General features: G+C 58.8%; 1 protein-coding gene across 8 annotated transcripts in view; it reads left to right on the top strand.

Annotated features, from left to right (window-relative positions):
- The first annotated feature begins 22,934 nt into the window (after positions 1-22,934).
- Positions 22,935-24,686, top strand: part of PPFIA1 (PTPRF interacting protein alpha 1) — a 90,192-nt gene continuing 88,440 nt past the window's right edge. For 3 of the 8 annotated variants that reach the window (XM_053202790.1, XM_053202788.1, XM_053202787.1), the window contains exons 1-2: positions 22,936-23,141; positions 24,369-24,632. In XM_053202790.1, coding sequence (XP_053058765.1) covers positions 24,369-24,632 — 264 coding nt within the window. In that variant the 5' untranslated portion in view covers positions 22,936-23,141. Of the gene's footprint in view, positions 23,142-24,368; positions 24,633-24,686 lie in introns of all 8 variants that reach the window. The other 5 variants (XM_053202793.1, XM_053202792.1, XM_053202791.1 and 2 more) reach the window with 3 other exon arrangements.

Below are 24,686 nucleotides of genomic sequence, written 5' to 3'. Positions count from 1 at the left end.
AAACACCGGCCAGCTTGCTGAGGGCTGTCCTTCAGCTTTGGGGCTGAGTCTCAAGGGAAAGGACGGAGTTAACAGGTGCTATACGGCTTCAGAAGGCCGCAGTGCCGCGGCTCAGGCTGTGTAGCCGCTTTGGATGTTTCCAAGGTGCTCTGAGGGCTCGCCTCTTGTCTGAGCTCCAAGGGAACTTGGACTGTGGTCGAGAGAGACTGTTTTCCCCTTTGGACAGGTAAGACGAACAGGTGCAGAGAGAGGCTGGTGATTAGCCCCGGGGGGTAGGGGGGGTGGGGGGGGAGAGGGGGCGGGAAGCTCGCAGTAGGAAGTGGAAGGGTGAGGTCTTGGGTTACTCCGCCAGACCAAAAACCGGCCTGCCCTGCAGAACTTTCCAGTTCCCGGACCGGCACGGCAGGCCCCGGAAGTGGCCCAGTTCAGGGCGGGGGCGAAGCCTGTCCCGGCCCGCATCCTGTCCGGGGACTCCCAGGGAAGGTGTCCCCGCAGGCCGTCACCGGGAGTGTCTCTGCCCAGCGCGGGAGCCCCCCAAAAGCTAAAATAAGGCTCGCGTGTGCTCCAAAAATACTCTGCTGAAAGGCCCGGCCAGCCAGCACTGGAAATAAGCCCGTCTGCTGGCTTCCCGCCCAGAGAAGCCCGGGTGGAGGCAGAGAGCCACATTTCCGGTCCCCACACCCTTTTATTTTGGGAAAATCAAAGCCTCCCCACCGGCCGGGGCGGCTTCGGTCCAGGCAGCTCTTGCTGGAGGACGTTTGGGCCCAGAAGGAAGAGGGTGGCCCTTCCTCCCACCCACACATTCATTCACTGGCTCTGTGACCGGCTCTTCTGTTCAGTGACCCTGCAGGCGCCAGGCCCTGCTCTGGGCATCGGGCTCCGGGCTCCGGGGGGGGGGTCTGCTGTGCTCACAGGCTGTGAGATCGCGGGGCCCAGCAGCCCCGCGCGGTACGACGGGGACAGACTGGAGACAGGTTCACTGTGCTGGGACGATGCAAAGGGACGATGCAGACGAGGTCGGCACGGGGCACGCAGGAGCCCTGGCCCCACGTGCCGCCCTAACTGGGCCTTGGCCACTGGCTTCTGCAGGGTCACCTGCGGGCTTAGCCGAACAGACCGGTGGGTTCCCCTCCACCGCCTCTGACCTACGCCCCTTTAACATCACCACGTCTGCTCCAAACCTCTCTGGCTCTTCTTCAACCTCACTGCGGGCTCCCGCCCCCTCCCCGCCAGTGGCCTGGGCTCCTGATTCCGAAGTGAATGGAGACCGGCCGACAGGACCCTCCTCACCGGGCCGCCCCAGCGCTGCGGACACCTCTCTTCGACCTCACCCCGCACTCCTGGCTCAGAGGCTTTCCATCTCTCTCCCGGAACAAGCACCTGGGACCCCTGTCTCCACCTCTTCTGCTCCAGGCCCCTCCACACCCGGCCTGAAGCTTCCTCCTGAGGGCCAGACCTGACCCTATTGTTTTCCACTTCCCAAATCACAGTGACCCCGGGGTCAGCTTGGCAGTTTTTGCCTCAGTGACATGCCGCCTGTTCCTTTATTTACTTAGCTTTTCCTTTATTTTTTAAAATTTTTTAAATGTTTATTTATCTTTTGAGAGAGACAGAGTATGAGTGGGGGGAGGGGCAGAGAGAGAGGGAGACACAGAATCCGAAGCAGGCTCCGGGCTCCGAGCCATCAGCCCAGAGCCGGACGCGGGGCTCGAACTCACGGACCGAGAGATCGTGACCTGAGCCGAAGTCAGATGCTTAACCGACTGAGCCACCCAGGTGCCTCTACTTAGGTTTTTCTTTAAAGTGACTCTTTGAGGGGCGCCTGGGTGGCTCAGTCGGTTAAGCGGCCGACTTCGGCTCAGGTCACGATCTCGCGGTCCGTGAGTTCGAGCCCCGCGTCAGGCTCTGGGCTGATGGCTCAGAGCCCGGAGCCTGCTTCCGATTCTGTGTCTCCCTCTCTCTGACCCTCCCCTGTTCATGTTCTGTCTCTCTGTCTCACAAATAAATAAATGTTGAAAAAAAAAATTAAAAAAAAAAAAATAAAGTGACTCTTTGAGCCTAGGTGGCTCAGTCGGTTAAGCATCTGACTTCGGCTCAGGTCATGATCTCACAGTCCGTGAGTTTGAGCCCCTTTCAGGTCTGTGCTGACGGCTCAGAGCCTGGAGCCTGCTTCAGATTCTATGTCTCCCTCTCTCTCTTTGACACTCCCCAGCTTGCTTGTGCTCTGTCTCGCTCTCTCTTTCTGGAAAATAAATAAACATTAAAAAAAATTGAAGTGACTCTCTTTCCTCAATTTGTTTTTTAATTTAATTTTTTTAACATTTATTTATTATTGAAAGACAGAGAGAGTCAGAGCACAAGCAGGGGAGGGACAGACAGAGAGGGAGAGACAGAATCAGAGGCAGGCTCCAGGCTCTGAGCTGTCAGCACAGAGCCCGACGCGGGGCTCGAACCCACAAACCACGAGGTCATGACCTGAGCCGAAGTCGGATGCTTAACCGACTGAGCCCCCCAGGCGCCCCTAATTTTATTTTTTTTAGGTCATCTCTACACCTAATGTGGGCTCGAGCTCACAACCCTGACTGAGATCAAGAGTTGCGTGCTCTACCGACCGAGCCAGGTGCCCCTTTCCCCAACTTAATTTTAAATTAAAAAGAGAGCTTGATGTCACTGTCGAGGAAGGAAAGCAGTGTGTGTCCTCATCACGCGTTCACACCGTCTTCACGTGAGATCCCTGGTTTGTAACTGAGCGTGTGGCTGCCCAGAGTCCAAGCCGTGTGTCCCAGCTCACCTCGCAGTGAGGTGTGGACCTTCACCAAAGTTCTGCGTGTGGGCAGGAGTGGCCGGTGGAAGGTCCCTCCTCTTTTTTTTTTTTTTTTTAATATTTATTTATTCCTTTTGAGAGAGAGAGAAACAGAGCAAGCAGGGGAGGGGCAGAGAGAGAAGGAAAGCGAGAGTCCCAAGCAGGCGCCACGCTGTCAGCACAGAGCCCAACTTGGGGCTCGAACTCACGAACTGTGAGATCACGACCTGAGCCGAAGTCGAGTCGGACGCTTAACCGACTGAGCCACCCAGGCGTCCCACAAGTTCCCTCCTGAGGGAGGAGGATGTGTGCTTCAGCATCTCCTTTTTCCTTCTGCAATGCAAGCACGAAAGCTGGAACACTGGCAGTCGTGTTGGACCATGGGGGAAAAGCAAGAAGGCAAAAGGAACCGGGGCTCCTGACGGCCGCGGAGCCTCTCCACCAGCCCTGGGAGTTTTATCTCAGGGCTGCATTCGCTTGAGAGAAATAAACTTCTCTCACCGAAGCCGGTGGGATTCAGGGATTAAAGAAGCTTGCCGCGAACCTACTACCAATGACGACACAGTCTCACTTGGAGTATCAGACACGATACAAATGAGTGCAATGAAAATGTAACATTCCGAAATCGAAATCGTTGACAGCATCGGCTGCCCTTCGAGGCTCTGGCCTCGAGGGCGTCTTTGTTCAAAAAGGCGTTAGTCATCGTCAGCCCGAGACTGTCTCCGTTTATTCAGGGCTGACCAATAATTGAAACGGGACCGACTTTCCCACCATGTGACTCAGTGCTAGCTAGTGCCAGGTGCCTTACCTCACCGCTACGTAACATCAGCTGGCAGGACGCGGTGAGGGCTGGCCTCCCACGGCGCCCCATCGACGCCCCCCCACGCCCCCCCCCCCCCCCCGAGCCTGGAACCGCCTAGCCATTCACTGTGGAAACATTTCTCCAGCGCTCGCTGTTTGAGGTTCCCGCTACCGGCTCCAGAACCAGACCGTCAGGACTGCCTCCTGCTTCCGGGGACACCTGGGCGATGTTGCTTGCTTCTCCCTGCCTCAGTCCTGCTGCTCTGTGAAATGGGCAGGAAGGGTTAGCTCACTCGGCACATACCAAGGGCGCAGAAGAGAGTGCGGCCCCCACGTAGGCCGCAGGACGTGTCAGCTGTTATTTTTTCGCGTCCGGCGAGGGGGCTGAGGCAGTGAGCCAGAGACCCGGTGACGCTCCAGAGCCTCTGCCCGTCAGCATGGCTCACCTGTGCAGGGAACTCTATTCACCTTTGACTCCCGAGGTCCTGGCGGGAGCCCGACACTCAGCAGGAGCTCAGGAAACGGCACCGACACAGGCATGGGCCCCATGAGACACACATGTGCCAAGAGAGCCGGGCTGAGGGTCAGGTGGCCCAGACCCCCAGCAGCAGGTGCACGTCCGGATTCCGAGCCAGGTCCCCGACGTGGGCCCGGCCGTTCCTCCCGTGCCCGCGGGAAAGGGCCTCCAGTGGCTTTCTTCCCGGCCCAGGAAACGCCACCGACTCGCCTTGAAGGGCGAGGGCCGGTGGAGAAAATGTTTGCACTGTGGGGCCCGGGCCTGGAGGTCCACAGACTGGCTTTGGGTTCAGACTCTCCTGTCCGTGTGCTGTGCGGCCCTGGGCAAGTTTGCCTCATCTTCCTCCCCCGAGAAACGGGCTGACGACCCTGTGATCTGTTTGTGCAAACTCACCACCCCAGACTCGGTGGCTTGAAACTCCGATCGTGCCCGTGTCCCGGGATTCCCTCGGGACGGGACTCAGGAAGGGCTCCCAGGGAGGGCTTCTTCCCGCCGACACGGCGGCCCCACACGAACGGCCGACAGGGGTGGCTCGGGCTCAAGACGAGTGCGGGTCACCAGCCTGCCCCGAGTCGAGGAGAAATGAGAATCCGCCCTGTGGTGGGGCGGTGGGAAGGTTCCAGAAGAGCGTGTGGGAAAATACCGTCGTGCTGGCCTCCGAGGGCTTGTGGGTGGAAAACACCCGAAGCGTGGCGAGGGCCTGCTAAGTGATCTCTGACGCAATCGTTGCCCCGTTATCATCAGCCTGTTCTTGAAACCTGCCCCTCTCCTCCCACCCCTCCCTGGTCAGGCTGCTTCCTGCTCGCAGCCCACAGGAGCCGGCTCTCAGGAGACAAAGACCTGTTGGTTCTCTTGGGGTGGCCGTCCACGGGGCGGAGGGCCTTTGTGCAGGCCGGGCAGGCAGCGGGGACACCACACGGGAGCCGGGCTTCCCCCCAGGCCGGTGAGCTGACCCGATGCTCGGTCCCTGCCTGCAGGGTGGCCGGCTGTCCACAGGCACGCCCCTTTCAGAGCCTCGCACTCCCGTCCCCTCCCCCAGAGCAGCGCGGAATTAGGAATTTGCATGGAAGGGGACCTTCCACTGGGCAGCGTTCCTGACATCCACCTGGCCGGCCCTCTTGGCCCCTCATCGTGGAGAACATGAAAGGCCAGGGAGACAGGGAACCCTAGCTTGGGGTCCCTGCCTTCCACGAGCCCCCTACTGGGATGAATGGCGTTCCACAAAAATTCATGTCCCCCCCCCGTGACCTCCAAATGGGACTGAATCTGGAAACGGGGGTCTTTGCCGTGTCACCAAGTTAAGATGAGGTCACGCCGGATGAGGGTGGACCCTACACCCAGTGACCGGTGTCCTTATAAGAAGCTGAAATTTGGGGTGCCTGGGGGGCTCAGTCGGTTGAGCGTCTGACCTCGGCTCAGGTCATGATCTCGTAGTTGGTGCTCAGGTCATGATCTCGTAGTTGGTGCGTTCGAGCCCCGTGTCGGGTTTTGTGCTGACAGCTGGGAGCCTGGAGGCCGCTTCGGATTCTGTGTCTCCTCCCTCTCTCTCTCTCTCTCTCTGCCCCTCCCCTGCTTGTGCTCTGTGTCTCTCTGACAAAAATAAATGAATATTGAAGAAGAAGAAGAAGAAGAAGAAGAAGAAGAAGAAGAAATTTGAACAGAAAGACCCATGGGGGAGAACATTGCAGGACGACAGAGGCAGGGGTTGGTTGGGTCGAGGCAGCTACAAGCACAGAATTTTCGACACCGGCCAGAAGCTGGGAGAGAAGCACAGAGCGGATCGTCGCCAAGAGCCTCCAGAAGGAGCCAGCCCTGCTGATACGCTGATTCGAGGACCTCTGGCCCCCACAATGGGAGACGACACGCTTCGGTCACTCTAAGCCACCCAGTCGGGGGGCATTTGCTTCGGCAACCGGAGGACCCTCGTACAACACAGCCGTGGCTCCGGCGACCTCCCCGGTCCCTCCGTCCTCCGCACCCCCTGCTTGAGACCACCCCCTCAGCTGCTCTCTCTGACTTACCAGCCGTGGCAGGAAGAAAGAAAAAAAAAAAGTTTCACTCTTTAAAAAGCCCAATGAAGACCCGACGCCCACCAAGTGTGACCGTCTACAGACGTCACAACTGCATTTGCTGCGCGGCCAAGAAGCGTCGCCTCGTGGGGTACCCGTCTACACTTGCTAGGAGAGCGAGATCACCTCCGGGAAAGCCCCCGGGTCTTTGCACATCAGTCCCCGTCTTTAGCGACACACACCCGGGAGGAAATTCGTGGTTTTCTCACGGACAAAGAGGGGCCCTCTGCCGGACGGATTCCACGATGGGCTCACTGTCAAGGGGCAGTGAGCGCTGGGTCCCGGGTTTACTCCAACCTTCTCAGGGAGCAAGAATCAGGGAATAGACTCTTTCCTTGGGTGGAGAGAGGAGGGAGAGGGGGGAGGACCCGGGCTGTTTGGATAGAGCACACCTTGGTTCTACCATTTTTATTTATGTATTTATTTTTGAGAGACAGAGAGCGTGGAGGAGGGGCAGAGAGAGAGGGGAAAGCAAGAGTCCCAAGCAGACTCCACGCTGTGAGCACAGAGCCCGATGCGGGGCTCGATCCCGCGAACCGTGAGATCGTGACCTGAGACAAAGTCGGAGGCCTAACCCACCGAGCCACCCAGGCGTCCCTCGGCCAGACACTCCTTCACAGTCCCGTCCCCCAGAATGCACAGTCTCCCCACGTCCCCCTGCCGGCTCTAGCTTGTGGGTCGGGATCAGTGGTTCTGAATCTAACGCCCCCGGTTTCTATTCTGGTAAAAGGCACATGACCTAGAACTCACCACCTGAACCGTCTTCACTCGCGCTGCTCAGCAACATAGTGTCGCACAGTCACACGGTCGTGCGGCTGTCAGCACATCCGTCCCCAGAAGGTTGTCTTCCCGAAGCGAGACTCTGTCCCATGAGACCCCCAGCCCCTGGTGCCCACCATCCTCCTCTCTGTCTCTGTGACTCCAACCGCTCGAGGGACCCCCGTGCGTGGACCCTGCAGGATCCGTCCGCCGTGTCTGGCCTGTTTCTCAGCACAGGTCCTCCAGATGCACCCAGGCCACAGCAGGCGTCAGGATCCCAATGTCCCCTTTCATGACAGGCATCCTGCACCGCCCCTCTCCCCCTCCTAATACGCAGTTCTAGAATGATCTAGCACGCTGCCCCTCCCCCCACTCAATGTCGAGTAGAACCCGTACCCACCTCGTCAGGCAACCCCCACCCTGCATTTCCGACCATCCCCCAGCTGAGGCTTCGAGTCCGTGTCTGGCTGATTTCTCAGCAGCTCCTGCCTTCGCCCCGCTCCGAAATACCGGCCTTTCCAGCGTCTCCCGGGCCTCCCGCTTTCCAGACACCAAAAAGATTACATTTGCCTTTTTCCTGTGTCTGGCTCTGCCCCGGCTCCCAGCACTGCCCTTTAGAGCCGGGCAGGGCAGTGCCCACTCCTCAGCTTGGCATCCAAGGCTCTGACGGCACCTTCAGCTCCGCCCCATTTCCTGACACAACCCTCCGCTCTGGCCAAGCCCCTCTCTGTCCCTGGATGGTGCCAGGACTCTGCTGCCTCTGAGCCTTTGTCTCCGACCCCCACCATGCCTATGCTCCCAACCCTGCTTCCCACCACCGCCCCCCGCCCCCCGCGGGTCGACCGAGCGGTCTGGAGTTAGAGGAACCCAACTGCAAACCTTAATTACAGACCCTTACGTGGTTGACTTAGCGAGCTGTGGGGTGTTGGGCAAGTTCCCGAACCTCGCTGAGCTTTAATTCCTTCACGTGGAAAATGTCATTCTTTTCATACATGTTTATTGAGCTCCTACTAGGTCGACAACAGTCTGGGGATTCAGCAGTAGGGGAAGTGTATTTTTCACTGCCTGTCCTTATCCACCTTTTGAATGCTATGTCAGTGCAACTGCTACGTATTTACCATTTTCATTAAAAGAGTCATTTCCAATGAAAAGGGACCTAGGAGAGGAAAGACATCTAACTCCAAAGGCTGGGAAGGCATCACACATAAAGTGCCAGCAAGGTGCCCGGAAGGAGGAAGTGCTCGTTAAATTGCGGCTGTCTCCTAAGTGTTGCCCCTCAAGTCCTCTAGGCTGCCTCCTGCAGCTTGACCTGACCCCCGCCTCCTCTGAGGTCTGTGGCATCTTTGTGCTCTAGCATCCATCCGCCCATCCACTCATTCACGCGTCCATCCATCCATCCGTCCGTCCGTCCATCCGTCCATCCACCCATCCATCCACCCATCCATCCATCCATCCGTCCGTCCATCCATCCACCCATCCATCCATCCATCCACTCATTCACGCGTCCATCCATCCATCCGTCCGTCCGTCCATCCGTCCATCTACCCATCCATCCACCCATCCATCCATCCATCCATCCGTCCGTCCATCCATCCACCCATCCATCCACCCATCCATCCATCCATCCACTCATTCACACGTCCATCCATCCATCCATCCGTCTGTCCATCCATCCACTCATTCACACATCCATCCGTCCATCCGTCCATCCACCCATCCATCCATCCACCCATCCACCCATCCGCTCATTTACGCGTCCATCCATCCATCTGTCCGTCCATCCATCCGTCCATCCGTCCATTCGTCCATCCATCCATCCATCCATACATCTGTCCATCCATCTGTCCATCCACTCATTCACGCATCCATCCGTCCATCCACCCAGCCCCAATATGTTCATCCACTCATTGGCTATTTATTGATACTCACAATGTGCCAAGTCCTCTGCCTGGTGGGAGATAATGACTCAGTCTCAGTTCTTTTCCTCAGGGAGATACTGTCAGGGGGAAGAGCAATGCCCTCGGAAAGTATCTACAGCATCTGAGCTTTGATAGATCACGTACAGAGTAAATGTGCTCCATAGAGCACGTGGTGCAAACACACGACTGGAAGAAAGGGGGCATCTAAGTTGACACCTGAAGGTGGAACAGGCAGGTGGAGATGGAGGGAAGGACATCCCTGTGAAGGGTAGGTGGAGAGCAGTGTGGGCCTGGAGGGGTAACAAAGGACCTCGTAGGCCACTTAAGGAATTTGCACTTTGTCCCAAGAGCAGGCTCGGAGGGCTTCAAGCCAGGAAGGGCATGATAGGCTCTGGTTTGGGGGAGACCAGTGCAGCTGCAGTGTGGACGGCGGGCTGGAGTGGATGGCAGGTGGGGGTGAACAGGAAGGGAGCCAGCTGGAAAGCTGGAGCAGAGAAGGCACGGGCAGTGGCAGGTGGCAAGGGTCTGGAGAATGGGCTAAGCTCTCCCCTCCACTTAAAAAAAAAAAGGTTTTTTTAATGTTTATTTATTTTTGAGAGAGAGAGAGAGAGCATGAGTGGGGGTGGAGGGGAGGGGCAGAGAGAGAGAGGGAGACACAGAACCTAAAGCAGGCTCCAGGCTCCGAGCTGTCAGCACAGAGCCCGACGCGGGGCTCAAAGTCACGGACCGTGAGACCATGACCTGAGCTGAAGTCGGTCGCCCGACCGACCGAGCCCCCCAGGCGCCCCTCCACTTTTTATGACATAGATTCACACCCTTCCACAAGATGAAAACAGCAGAGCAACGCTGTTTGTCTCCACCTGGATTCAGCAATCATTAACACGCTTCCCTGCCCTTTTGCCTTCTCTCAATAGGCAAAGGGCAAGACAGGCAGATTTCCTTGTCCTGAACGTTTGAAAGTAGGTCGCTGCATGCTGCTGCCGTCCCCAGCCCCTCCAGCCGCCTCTCCGGGAGCGAGGGCACGTTCCTCCTTCACCACAGACCAGGGCCCTGCTGGAAACTCAACAGCATCTCCTGTCCAGTCTGTGTGCACACTTCCCCACTTAATTTCAGGGATAGCGTTTACAGTTGGGTTTTGTTTTGAAAGCCAAGGACGCATCAGGTTTCCAGGGTTGCGTTGGGTCACGACTCTCTGGTGTCCAAGAAAGACGCGGGAGGTGGAATTCGAAGGGCTTGATGAGTCACTGGAGGTCGGCGGGGGGGGGGAGCGCTGGGAGGGGTCCAGCGACGGCTGGGCTCTGGCCCGGGAGGCCGGTGGTGCAGCCCCCGAGGCGAGGAGTCCCAGAGTGGGAACAGATGTCGAGAGAGAGGAGTGGCCCAGCAGGCAGGTGGAAATGCAGGTGTGAGGTTCAGGAGACAGGTCGTGGTCGGGTGCAGACGGGGGCCTGCCTGAGGGTCCTGGGGAGGCCACAACGAATGACCACAAACCGGGTGCCGGAAAACGGCTTCCAGACGCCAGAAGTCCTGAATCAGAGTGTCCGTGGGGCCGCACTCCCTGCAAGGCCTCCAGAGAAGAACCCTTCCTTGCCTCTTCCCACCCCTGGTGGCTTTTGACAAATCTAGGCGTCCCCTGCTTGTAGCTGCGTCCCTCCAGTCTCGGCCTCTGGAGGGGCACGTGGCCTTCCTCCCTGTGTGTCGTCACTCGGTCCCCGTACAGGGACACCAGTCACTGGGTTTAGGGTGCACCCTACTCCAGGGTGACCTCGTCTTAACTAATTATATCTGTAAACACTCATTTCTAAATAGGCTTATAGCCTGAGGTCCCAGGTGGGTGTGAACCGGGGGCGTGGGGGGAGCACAGCTCAACCTGTACAGGGGCCACCAGCATCTAGAAGGAAACCATTGCCCGGGGGTTGGGGCGGAGGGTACAAAAGGACAGGAGAGGGGGCTCAGGCACTGAGCAGACACGGAGCACGTGGGGGTGAGCGGCGGGCGAGCTGGGCCCGGCCTCCCGGCAGGCACTGACCTAGCATCTGTCCCAGGTCCCCAGGGTTGGAGAGGGCGTCCCCGCCCACCACTCACTTACCACCTTCACTCTCCATCCCTGGGACAGGACCACGCGTGCGGAGCGTGGAGAGAGGAGCGATAATGAACCACAGTGCACCTGCCCCTCGGGGGACACTTGGCTGCAGGGACCTTGCCGAGATGTCGCCTGGGGGTGCCTCCCACTCCCATCGACTGCTTTTATTTCGGTTCTCCGGCCCCTGCCTTCGCTTGGCAAGACCTCTGTCCCCAAGGTCTCTCTTTGTCTTCTGCAACTCCCAGGCCCGGCCAGTGGGTAGGCAGCCCCCAGAGAGGGTCCGTGCTCCCGGCCCTGGGGGCCTAGGAGCCCCATGGGCCCCTAATGTGCGTGGGGTGCTGTGTGCCCGCTTCGCTCGCCTGGACCGGCCCATCAAACCCTGTGGCGGACTGCTGCGGCCCTAAGAGTGCTGCGGGAGCGTGGCGGTGACCCCCGCGAGGCAGTTGAGGAAACCAAGGCGCGGAGAGGCCGAGTCGCCCACGCACGTCTGCACGGGAGGTAGGGGAGGGAGGACCCAGATCCGGACCCCGTGCTCACAGAGCCGCAGACGGCGTGGCTTTGGACCCCGCCCCTTGTCCTCAGCCGACAGGCCGGAATGGCATGGGCCCGTGTCGGGGGCAGGGGGGCCTGGAGGCCGTCTTGCCCGGGGCCTGTCGTCTGGGGTCTGGCCTCGCCCGGGGCCGCGTGGACAGGACGGGGCCTGGGTGCTGGGGTCCGAAGGGCAGGTGCGCACCTAAAGCCAGGTGCCTCCAGGCGTCAGAGTGGCTGCGGACGTCTGTCTGGATCTGGGACTTGGGCCCTGCCGGCCGGCCTCCTTTTCCTTTCCCCGCCTCCCGCCTCAGACGGGCTTTGTCCAGCGAAGGCCCTGGAGGAAGCACACGGGCCTGTCCCGTTCACCTGGGCCGCAGCAGCGAGGTTTTCTGGTCTGGTCTGGTTTGCTCAGTCTTTAGGAGACGGCTTCTTGATCTTTCTTCCATCCCCAGCAAGTTGCCGCATGGCCAGCGGGAGGGCTGCCTCCCACACTCCCCCGGGGCCGAGCTGGCAGCTGGGGCAGGGCGGAGCCCGCTGCCGGCCGTGGGAAAGGGGTTGGTAGGGAGGAGCCCCCTTCTAACCCCTTCCCCCTCTTCCGCAGCTCTTTGGGCTGGCTTGTCCCTCTGCCGGGACCTCCCGCCCCACTTCCTCAAGGCGCCAACTCTTATCCTTTCTGTCCTGCCTTCGAAGTTGCTTCTTCCAGGAAGACCACCCTGCTTCCCACGGGCCTGCTATGGCGACTTCCCCTGTGCTCCTAGAAAACGCCCTACCCTCATCTCCCTCCCCTGCCTTCTGTCTCTGCCAACGGAATTTCGGCTCCTTGAGGGCTGAGGCCACGTGTTCTTGCCCACTTGGTGTCCTCCATACCTGGCCTCACAGAACATCATGGGCTTACGAGAGCTGGGACGGGAATTGGCCTGTTCTCTCTCTCTCTTTCGGCTCTGGGGACCGAGCTCATGGAGCTCATCGCCTCACTGCCCCAGGCTCCTGGCTTCCACCCCTCGCGCCAGGCTCACATCCAGCCAGTGATGGCGCAAAGCGCTCCTGTGTCAGACGGAGCAGAGGCAGGGGCAGGCTGGACGAAGGGGGGCTGTCTGGCAGGGCGACCTCCTGGGAGAGGAGGCTTCATGGTGCGGGGACTCAGTGACTGGGAGCTGCCGGTCGTGTAAAGGGCCTGCTCAGAGTGTTCTGGGCAAGGACAAGCAGCAAGTGCAAAGGCCCTGGGGCAGGAGCCAGTGTGGCAGGTTTGAGGGCCACAAAGGCCAGTAGGAGTGGAGCTGGGCGGGCTGTGGGTTTTATTCCCCGTGTGTCGGAAGCCAGGGAAGGACGTGCTGTGACTCAGCCGGCACTGCTGTGGGGAGGCTCTCTGGGCGCCAGGGTGGCTTGTAGAGCTGAGACGGAGCGGCAGGCCTTGGGGGATTCCCCGGGTCCCACACCTCCCCTGCCCCAGCCACCTTTGCCACCCTGCAGGTGCTGGCCATTGTCTGGGAATATTCGCGCAGGAGGAAAGCCGTCCTGTGGGGGAGGGGCGGGCGTGGGGGCAGCCATAGTCACCTTCCGGTTCTCAGAGTTGACATGACCCGGTGAGAAGTAGGTCAGGGGCAGAGAGAACCTGTTTTTCAGCCATCCACAGGGACGTAGATGTGGCTCAGTGAGCATTTTCGCCTTTAAGCAAAAGCGGCAAGGCCGCCCCTGTCTGAGGTCAAGGTGTTTACACAAAGGGCTAAGTCCCGATGTGAAAAAGCATGAGGTTATACGACAGAAAGGGTCAGTCATTCTTGTTGTCTCTTACTAGAAAGGACCTGCCCTCCCGACGGGGGTCTCGCCCCGTCCCTGGGGGACCGACAAGGCACGCTCCACCCCTCCACTTGTGTGACAGGGTACCGTCACCTCCCCCATGTGGCCGGTGAGGAAACTGAGGCCCAGAGAGCTTGGGAGACGGACCCAAGCCACAGGCCAGAACGTGCCAGAAAATGAACTCGGCACCTGACTCCAAGTCCTGCGCCCTTGAAAACAGTCGGTTACTAAGCAGTCGTTCATTCACACGAGAGAACAGAGGGGGGGCGGGCAGGTGGCGCGGGCGCCACACCTCCCGCTTGGGACAGAAGTGAGCCGCGCCAGGACCCGCCAGCCCTCCGGCTCCGACCCACGGCCGCTCGCCCCGCAGGTGACCCCGCGCCCCGATTTCACTCCCACCTTCCCTCTTCCCGTGTTCCTCCCGCTTCTTGCCAGCTGCTTTCTGGTTTCACGGGACACAGGATACGAACACAGAGCGTTCATGTTTCCCGTGTGGGCACAGAAATACACGTGTATTACACTGTATTCGTTTCTTCTCACCAACGGCCACAAACTGGACGGCTTAAAACAGCAGAAACACATTCTCTCACGTCTCTCTGAGGCTGGGGGCCCGAAATCCGGGTGTGGGCAGGGTCGGTGGTCTCCTGCGGGGCTGCCGGGGGAGACGGTGTCCGGGCCCCGCTCCCAGCTTTCCGTGCTGGCCACAACCCCCGTGCTGCCGGCCGTGGCCACGGCCCTGGCCTCCGCCTCCGTCCTCACGCGGCCTTCTTCTCAGCGTGTCTGCGTTCTCTCCCCTTTTTATTTTATTTTATTTTATTTTATTTTATTTTATTTTATTTTTTTGAGACAGAGAGAGACAGAGCATGAACGGGGGAGGGGCAGAGAGAGAGGGAGACACAGAACCCGAAGCAGGCTCCAGGCTCCGAGCGGTCAGCCCAGAGCCTGACGCGGGGCTCGAACTCACGGACCGCGAGATCGTGACCTGAGCCGAAGTTGGACGCCCAACCGACTGAGCCACCCAGGCGCCCCTCTCGCCCTTTATAAAGGCACAGCCAAACCGTGTGGGGCGCGCCAGTCTCACCTTGACATCCCTAACGCGATTCCATCCGCAAAGCCCCGTATCCTAAAGAAGTGTGCATTCGCAGGGGTGGGGGCTTAGGGCACGGATGTATCTTTTAAGGGCCTCTGTTCGCCCACTACAGAGAGGAATGCGCTCGAAATTTACTTAGTTGTTGGGGTGCTCGATCAAACAGTTTAGGGCATGTCCCTGGTGCCGCCTGTCCGCGCGGTAGGGGCCTCATCTTGGGCTTCTAGGTACCCCAGCTGCTCAGTGCGGTGGAGGCGGAGGGACGGGGTTCAGGCTGCTGGGAGCCTGCTGGGGGTTAGGATGTGGACGGGCACGAAGGGGGGTGGCCGGTTCCGCCCGCATTGCCATCCACAGCACCCTCCGCCCTCAGACTAGCCTGGAGGGGCCCGTGCCATTTACCGCTGCCGTCCATTCTCCTCGTATCATGAAAGAAACAAGGTGGGTAGTGACTTGCTTAGGGCTTGTCTCCCCCGGGGATCCTGCCTGTTCTCTTCCTTCCCGCCTTGCAGGCCCTCAGAGGTCCCTGCGGACTGAATGCGTGAGGTCCAGCGTGGGTGACCTGGGCCCTTCTTAGCCCGGTCCCAAGGAGGCTGCATGGTGGGCCGGGTCACAGCAGGGCACCCCACCAGCCCAGGAGGAAGGGATTACTCCAGATGGCCTCACTGGGCCCTCTCCTACAGCCGCAGAGAGCAGCAGGCAAGCCACGGTCACTGTCACGGGTCCTGCCCCCTTGACTGAGCGGCGACTGGTCCACAACTGAGCTCCCGCTCTGCGCTCGAGATCAAGACAGACGGACAGACGGAGGGACTGACTGCCGCAGGGGCCCTGCGCACAGCTGGGGTTGAGGACCCTGCCCTGGGCCCCTCCTCCCACCTGCTACAGCCTTCTCTGTGCTCACACTTGGGGAAGGGACTTCGGCCGGCAGCGTGAAGGACCCTCCACGCCGCAACCTTCCACGTTGGGGAAATTCCCGCAAATCCCCGTAAGATACCCCAAGTCCTCCTTCTGCCTCATCAAAAAGCCCGAGCCAGCGAGCGCGAAGAATTTGTATGAAGCTGGATGGGGTGGGGGGCGGGGGGGGCGAGGCAGCCCCCAGCCTGTGCATTCCCAGGACCCAGGCTGCCCCTTCTCAGGGCATCCGGTCTCGGAAATCCATTGGCACAGCGCTCCCGGCACACAAGCTCGGGGCTGTTTCTGTTCCGGTTGGAGCGGTCTCAGCTGGGGTTGGCTGGTCGATCGGGAGGACGCGGCCCTCGCTTCTTCCAGGAGCTCGGAAGCTCCTTCCCTGGGCCCTGTTCCCACACGCTGCTCCCCATGCCTCGTTCGGGCCTTCCCGGCTTCATCAGGACCCACGGCCGCCGCCACCTTGCCTGGCCCAGGGGAAGCACAGAGGTGAATATCTCCATCCAAATCAACCACCGCCTCCCGCCCCTCCCCCACCGTCCAAGAACAAGGACTCTTTCCCTTCCTGTGTTCTGGGTCCCAGCCAGCAGGTTCTGGGAATGTTCTGCAACAATCTCCAACAATCATTTCGTCATCCTGGGGCCGGGGGATGATGCACAAGTGGAGGGCAGTGGGCAAGGGCGAGATCCAAGGCAGGGGGCAGGGGAGGAGGGCGGCGTGGGGGGGGGGGGGGAAGGCACCCCCGTGGGACGGCTGGAGCAGGCTGCCGAGGCCCCATTCATTGGAAGCAGATCTGCCTCACGCATGGGGAGGTCTTTCTTTTCACGTGGGATCTGACCCACGCAATTCCTTTGATCGAAAGTCACACGTCACATGAAAGCAGCAGCCTGGAATAAGGATCCGACATGCGAGAATCTGTGAAGCAGAAGAAAGTCACAGATTCCTCCCTAAACTCGCTGTGAATGCACAGTTAGAGAAACACAACAGCCAGGAGTAAGTCACCTGCCAGCTAGACTCAAAGGCGACTCTCCACGATGTTGTGTAAAGAAACGACACATTCTCCAGGTGTGAAAGTGAAAAATACAATTTACTGATGAGGACTGGAGAATCTGCCCCCAGCTTGAGCGTTTCTAGATTCATTTTCACAAGTCTCTTGAGGCAGTAAACTGTATCCTGCAACCCTCGAGTCCCAGCCTGGCCCGTCTGGTTTACGCGAGTCAAGCATCGCGCCGTGAAAATGGAAAAATGGTTGGGCGGGAGGCGACACCGGACGTGGGGGAAGGTTATCAGGGTATCTGCGCTGTCCAAAGCCAAGGGCACCGCGGAGGCAGGCTGTCAGGGGCTGACTTGTTTCCCGCCCCCCCCCAAATTTCTGTGTTGGAGTCCTAACCTCCTGGACCTCAGAATGTGACTGTATTTGGAGTTTGGGTCTTTGAAGAGATGCTTTAAGGTCCTTTGGGTGGGTCCTGATCCAACATGACCGGGGTCCCACACCCTTGGTTCTAAATTCACTTGGCATCGGCAGTGAAGACTGACAACCACACTCTCCGAGACGAAGATCCAAAATGCGCGTTAGAGCTCTTAGCTTAACACGTGGATTCATCAGTTAATCGATCCCCAGTTCCCATCCGTCTGCCACTCTCTGGCTTCTCCCCGGAAGCTCATTTCCTTTCCCACTTAATGGGAGAAGCAGGAGGCCGGAGAGGAGCTGTAAGCCCAACGGCAGCCTCACCTCCTCTTGACTTAGGCGATGGCCCGATTTGAGCCTGTCTCCAGAGCGCTCGCTGGCCAAAGCGCATTCTGTTTTCAAAGCAGATGTGGGTGGTCGGCTCATTCACCCCCTTCGGCGCCCAGACGCTGAGTTCTGACGTCTTGATCCACTGATGTATCTCCAGCGTCTGGGCTGCTCTTTCATTTGTCATCGATACTAGTCAAATCTTTAGGAGTGGGTGCAAAGCACCGTTAGGTTGGGAAAGAGACTCGGTGGCTTTCTCTCATCGTGATAGAAAATACCTAACACCAAATTTACCGTCTCGGCCATTTTTAAGTGCGGAGCTCGGTGGCATTAAAGCACGTTCACACCGTCGCGTGGCCATCACCACCATCCATCTCCGGAACGTTCCATCGCCCCAGACTGACTGTCTGTCTCCGTGAGACCCTCACTCCCGTCCCTCCCCAGCCTCGGCGCCCGCCGTCCACTCCCTGTCTCTGTGAAGTCGACCGGTCCAGGGACCCCTCGTATGTGAAACTTCCCTTCGGTGACGGGCTTTTTTCACGCAGCCCGACGTCCTCCCGGCTCACCCATGAGGTGGTGTTTTAACAACACAAGTATTTCATGTGCGTGACAAGGCACGGTAGCCCGCCGTGACTCTTCGAACGCTGCCGGATGCCAGTGAGTGTCACGGAGTGGATTCAAGTAACGGGCCGTTTAGGTCTCCCAGCAAGCCGACCGGCACGACATACGCCCTGAAATAACCAGTTGAGCACTGCAGCTGCTTCTTCCGTAGCAAACCACTCACAGGATCTGTTTGAAGCATACCGCGTGTGTAAACACGTTCATATTTGTCTCACGTGCAAGGACAACTCATCAGCGGCAGAGGCCGGGCCAAGAGCGGGCGCTTACGGTGTGAAGGCCCAGCGGCGAGCAACGGAGGCTGGTGCCGTTTGCGTGTGCCCCAAACGCCCCTTCTCTCCAGCTCTGAGCTCTCAACCCTGCCCTTCAGTCCGCGTGGCAGCGTTTCCCATCCTTGCTTTGATCTGACGGGCCACTGGCCTCCGCGTGGTGATCAAGTTTAACTCCACAAGGAGAGCCATCATCTACCTTTCCCTTTTTCTGGATTCCTTGATCGGTCTTTCTGGCTCGTTGGGGTTGGGGAACACACAACCTTTCCGAGAGATTTTGGGAAGAAACTCCTGTCTGGAAACACGCTGGGCACTGTCTCAAGACGTCCTGTGGGCTCAAGACGGCTGTCACGGCACTCGGCCACACGTCCTCCAGGACAAGCTGCAAACGGGAAAGGGCGGTGGCCGGGCTCTCTCCCCGCACAGCTCTCTCGTTTACCACAGAGGAAAGTTCCAGAAGACCCCACACGCGGTCCCCTACGTGGCACTGATGAGAACAGGCAGTGGACTGGGACCAATCCCGATCCCCCCCAGGGGGTTGGGCCAGGCCCAGATGAGACGACTTCCGCTAGCAATGACCTCCTGTACGTCTTTCCCGGCTCACTTCACCCTCACAGCCACCCTCTGAGGCAGCACTATCACCCTCGCTTCAGGAACAAGGAAACCGAGGCCCAGAGAGTGCAAGCAACTTGCCTGAGAGTACACAGCCATGGCAAAAAGAAGCCCCACCAGGGTTTGAAGCAGACCGCCCAGCTCCAGAATCTACGTTTATAGCCACTGCGAGAAAGCACCGTTCACAGAGGGAAATGGTGACCCGGCAGGGAGCCCGCCCAGTGTGGGTCTGGGGCAGTCACGTCTCATTTCCTGTCGCGAGTCTCCGGAAGGCCCCGCGTGCTGGTTCGGGTGGCCGTCATCATCCCTGACTGTCAGATGAGGATACGAGGCTCAGTACGGGCTACGGGCCTCGCCCAAGGTCAAGGTAAAGGTGAGGGCTGGGCTCCAGCCAAGCCCTCGGAGACTTTGAGCTACCTCTCTGGGCCCTTCTCCTGGGCATTTTTACGATCGGCTCCGTCTGATCAACACAGTGAAGCTGTCAAGAGAAACAAATTGCAAGAAGCTTATGACTTGCTTTCAAAATGTAATTATATAGAGGAAGGGGACAGAAGTCTTCACAACATGGGGGAAGCCTCGAGATGCTCTAGGAGCCGGCGGCTCCCTGTGCCTGGCATCGTGCTGGGACAGAGTGGCACATTTCAGACGAGGTGGCTGAGAGGCCCCCAGACCCTCAGCGTTGGGGTCAGTACCTCGGTGGTCCGGCGCTGGTCCAGGGGTCTTGTCCCCAGCTTTGGGGGTCCGGGGACACCTTTTGATGTAGCATCCAGAACGCTGGCTTTGGAGGCAGTCTCGGGTTCAAGACCAAGCTCTAGGCAAATTATAAACCGGAGAAGCAAGCTAACCTCTCGAGCCTCAGTGGCCTCATCGTAAAAGGATGTAGGATGCGCCCGTGAGGGTCGAGTGAGGCTCTGGGGGGACATGGGTCTCCACAGAAGGTTCTGCAACTGTGATTTCCCCATCTGCGCTCACAGGGGTGAGCACACATCCACTAACCTCCTGAGTGGCTCATCCACGGATCAAAAACTTCAGGGCTGGTTGACCGTGAGAAATGGAATTGCCACGGCAACCGGAACATTCTGGCTGACAAGTCTCTCCTGCTTACCAACCTCTTGGCCTTCAGTTTCCTCATCTGCATAATGAGCAGGACACAGGGACAGCCACGTGGGGGAATTACTTTAACAACTGGATGAGGGGTGTCTGGGTGGCTCAGTAGTTGAGGGTCCGACTCTTGATTTCAGGTCTGAACAGCGCAGAGCCTGCTTGGGATTCTCTCTTTCTCTCTCTGCCCCTCCCTCACTTGCGCGTGTGCTCTCTCTCTCTCTCTCTCTCCCTCAAAATAAATAAAAAGAACTAAATGAGCCAAACAAGTGAAACGATTCTCTTTCTTTCTCTTCCTGTTCACTGATCACCACCTTAGCAGGAACACACGAGAAGCCCAAACTAGGTTGACTCTGATGACTGAAGTGACCAAGCCCAGGGCCCTTACCTCTCCCACAGGGACTGGATTACCTGGGCAGCACTGGAGACCCACCGATAGAATGCCTACTCTTTGGTGTTCCCTTCAAGCGACCACTCCTTGGTCCTAACAGTACAGTGACTGGATCAGGAACCGAAAGCCCCCAGTTCACTGATGGCTCCAGTTCCGAATCTGCTCTAAACTAACTGGGGGCCTGTGGGCAAACCCTTTTTGGCATCTCCGGGCTTTGGTTTCCTCCTCTTGAACAGGCGGTCGCATCTTCCGCCAGCCACCCCCAGTTCAGAGCTTCCCAGAACCGTATTGTCACCCCACCCTTCATTAGGCTGTTTTACATATTCTAGAAAAAATTTTAAGGTTTATTTTTGAGAGACCGAGAGAGACAGGGCACTAGCGAGGGAGGGGCCAAGAGAGAGAGAGGGAGACACAGATCTGAAGCAGGCTCCAGGCTCTGAGCTGTCAGCCCAGAGCCTGATGTGGGGCTCAAACCCACGAACTGTGAAATCATGACCTGAGCCGAAGTTGGATACTTAACTGACTGAGCCACCCAGGGCCCCGTTTTTCATACTCTAGAGAGACGGGGGACACTCTCAGACCTTAGAAGAACCCTTCTCTTGAGCTGTTTGCAGGTCTAGAAAGGAGAGGTGGCCTGGGTCATGCTCCAGGATAACAAAAACCACATCATCCAGAGAGCTGAGGCTGTGGTGGTTACACCTGCAACAACACAACCCTGGGCACAGTGTGAACTGTCTATCCCCTCCGCGCCTGTAGTACCGTACTTTCTTTATCGAGCCTTCCACAGAATTGGGATGAAAACATTTTCCCCGCTCATTGTTTTCCTGCCTGAACCTTACAAGGAAGCCACCCAATCTCCCAAATATTTCTGGGATAAATACTTTGTGGAAATAGTTTATAGTTGGGTGGTATAGACACATATAAAAGTCATTTCAACCTCCCCAAAGCCATTTGCCATGATTCATTCTTTTTTCTTTTTTTTTTTGAGAGAGAGCAAGGCAGAGGGGGGAGAGAGAGGGACAGAGAGAGAGAGACAGAGAGAGAGAATCTTAAGTAGGCTCCATGCTTCGTGAGGAACTGGATTTGGGCCTTGATCCCACGACCCTGGGATCATGACCTGAGGTGAGTTCAGGAGTCGGATGCTTCGCTGACTGAGCCACCCAGGCGCCCTGAAAGTGCAAAGATTTCATCAGTCTCTTTTTGGGGGCCATTGAAGTTGTTTACAATTTTCCTCTGACTGGTTTTGCCATCTGGGGGAGATGAATGAATGCATGCATGTAAATGGCGAAATCTGGGATCTCACTTTCCTGGAGCCGTACCAATTTGGGCTTCTCCCTTCTGTGCCTGGGAAACCACTCCTCCTCCCAGATGCAGCTCCGATGTCACCTCCTTTGTGAAGCCCGTTCTGTGATGCCGGCTGAAGAGGTGGTTCTCGCTGACTGTGGGGTCCCGCGCACCCAGTTACATACTGGCAACATGACATTTGTAACAGACATTGTGATGGTCTGTTTCTCTTCTCCCCTCCAGGCTGTGAACTGGGGGAAGCAGTATTCTCAACAGCTCTGTGTTCCCCAAACCTGGACCGTGCCTGGCTCAGAGCGCTCTGCACCTGTTCATGAAATGAACATTCCACTCCGCTGAACTAAATATTGGCATCGTGTGGATTTCTCGGGAGACAGATACTTTGAGTGCGGTGCAAATACTGGCTGGATGAATCAAGCTGGTGCACTTGAGGAGAGCTGGAAGTTTCCCTCTGCTCCAGACCCTGGGTCAGGGGGTGCAAACTCGTATTTATGTGTAGTCAATGTTTGTTCAATCAGTGAATACATGAATGAAAGAAAGGTGTGGTTCTGGACCCAAGGAGATAAAGCCCATAGGAGGCAACGCCCATTCTTGGTGAGCTCACAACGGGAATCGAGGCATCTGCCTTAGAAGGGTTCACCGGCTCCCCATGCCAACTTCACTTAGACTTGGGTTAGTTCAGGGGCTCCCGGCTGCCTCCCCACGGGCAGTCAGTAGCCCGTGGCGCCCGGCCGCGGCAATGCTCTGACATTTTGCCTTGTGAAGAGTTTGTGCTCCAGGCGTCAAACTGTGAAGGGGGAGCATCTGCTTTAAATTGTTAAAGATGTATCTATCATCCTCTGCGTCTGCAAGATCTAGCCCGGCACTTGGCACTTGGCTCGTAACAGGTGTTTTCAAAAGGTTAAGTGCAAAACGTGAATATGAATAAGGACAAGGGTGAGAATGACCATCGTTTGTCCTTGAGATAACAGCCGTCGGGCAGGTCTGTGTCATTTTTCCATCCTGCAGATGAGGCGCTGAGTCCCAGCGGGCTCTCCTGAGTTGCCCAGGCCCACACTGCAGGTTGAAGCACGCGCTGCGAGTTGAACCAGCTGGGCCTGGCTCCAGAGCCTGCACTCCCCGCGCAGCGCCCAGGAGCCTCCGCATCCTGCGCGGCCCGCCTGGGCCTCCGCAGGTATAGCAGGTAAGCCTCGGAGAGGGGGCCCTACATAGAAACCGCGTGTCCTGGTGCGTCTGTCCCCAGGAGCCGCCGCCAGCAGGTGACTCGCGCCTGGGCGCGCCGTCCGGTAAGGTGTGTGGACGTGGCGTCTGGGAAGGGTCTGGCGCAGAACCTGATGCACAGAGGACGCTCGGTAACGGCCTTCGGCGTCCCCGCGGCTGTAGGAGGATACGTGGCGCAGGTGCCCTCGGAGAGCCAGACCTCAGCCCCGAGCCGCGGCTCCCGCGGGGAGACCCCCCGCCCCTACCTGGGCAGGGGCGGGGCTCCGGCGGCACCCAGCCAATCGGCTCCCGGGAGGCCCGCCCCGCCCACCCGAGAGGGCGGCGCTTGCGCACTCGGCCTCCGCGGCTCTCCTCGCAGGGGGCGGGGCCGGCCTGCGGCGCTCGGCGCTGACGCCACGCCGACGCGCCCGACGTCGGGCACGTTGACGCCGGCGACGCGCAGCCGGGCCCGCTCCTCCTGCGCTCCGCCAGTGTCCGGCCGCGGGCCGGCCTTAGTGACTGGGGGCTGCGGGCCCGGGGCCGGCGGGCGCGGGCGCGGGCTGCCTTCGTCGGGCCCCGAGCTCGCCCGGAGCGAGCAGCCGCCCGCGACCGCCGCGGAGCCTCGCCCGCTCCCGCCGGCGAGCAAGGTAAGGGAGCGGGACACCGAGGCGGGCTCGGGGCGGAGCGGGGCCGAGGTCGCCCCGGGCGCCGGCCCCCTCCCCGCGGCGGCTGCTCGGCGCTCGCTGTCAGCCCCCCCCCTTTTCCCCGGCCGGGACCCCCGGCGGACGCGCCCCGAGGGACGGGCTCCTGCGGCCGCGCGCCGCTCCCTCCCCTGACCGCGGCGCCCCGGTGGTCCCGGTCACTCGGTCACCCCGGCGCCGGGCGCGGGGCCCGAGGACCTGTGGCCGGGAGAAGCAGCGACCCGGGCTGCGCTCCGTTTGGCGGCGGCTGTCGCCGCCCCGGGGTCCGGCCGCTCTGCGGCGCCCGGCGCGGCCGCGAGTGGGGCGGAGGTCGTTGTCGCCGTCCGGCGCGCAGCCCTGGGCATCGCCTTGTCCCGGGCGCAGCCTCGGGAACCGGACCCCCCGGCCCTCGTGCCGGCGTGCGGTTGGAGACCCTTCGGAGCGGCTCGTAGTCTCCCCTTTCACTTTTCCTTCCTTCCTGGCCGCCCGCGGCCGGAGCGACCTGCTTCATTTGTGGAAGTTTTCTTTCTCCTCCTCTCTCTCTCTCTTTTTTGTTTCTGGCTGTTAACTTACGTAAGTTAGGTTGACTGGCCGTTGCTCGTTTGCAGCCGTTGGAAAACACCTTTCCCGGCCCTTAAGGAATCCAGTTCCTTTTAGCGCTGCACCAGATCCAGCCCGAGAATTCGGGGAGCCGTCAGCCCTCCTCGGGAGCTGACTGCACACATTCCTGTAAGATGCCTGATGGATTTTGTACTTGTCAGGTTTACTGGCTGTATGCTCCTTCTGTGCTCTTCCTGAAAAATGATTGGGTGGCATGCGTGTTGACTTTTTCTCTCCCCCCACCGGGAAATCGGGAAAAAAAAAAGTTTACAGAAGCACACTTGTTTTCAACAACTAGAAAGTACAGCTTTGCAAACAAAATGCCACAGGGTTTGTCCTTTAGGGGAGGGGTAGGCTTGGGTCTTTACCCCTAAACTGGATTATTGTCCGTACAGACGTGTTCATCTCACGTGTTCTGGCACTTAGGCTTGGTGTTTTCCCGACTTCTCGTCTGTTCAGAGCGGAACAGCCAGCTCTGAGAGTAACGAGGCCGCCGACCTTTCAGTTATTAGCTACAGATAGCCGTAAAGTTGCAGGTTTGTGGGAGCCTTTAGTTTGCGCTTGATGACTGTAGCCTGGGTCTTTTATTTCAAGATGATGTGCGAGGTGATGCCAACCATCAGTGAGGCAGAAGGCCCGCCCGGAGGAAGCGGGACCCACGGGTCGGGCTCCCCTTCGCAGCCGGATGCAGATTCCCACTTTGAGCAGTTGATGGTGTCCATGCTGGAGGAGAGGGACCGTCTCCTGGACACGCTGCGAGAGACTCAGGAAACGCTGGCGTTGACCCAGGGGAAGTTGCATGAGGTCGGTCATGAAAGAGATTCCTTGCAGAGACAGCTCAACACTGCCCTTCCACAGGTACGGATGCTTTTCACCTGCACCCTCTCAGACTTTCTCCTTCTAAACGTTGTG

This window comes from Acinonyx jubatus, chromosome D1, assembly GCF_027475565.1.
Source record: "Acinonyx jubatus isolate Ajub_Pintada_27869175 chromosome D1, VMU_Ajub_asm_v1.0, whole genome shotgun sequence".
Taxonomy (NCBI): domain Eukaryota; kingdom Metazoa; phylum Chordata; class Mammalia; order Carnivora; family Felidae; genus Acinonyx; species Acinonyx jubatus.
This window is presented reverse-complemented; position numbering and strand designations above follow the sequence as displayed.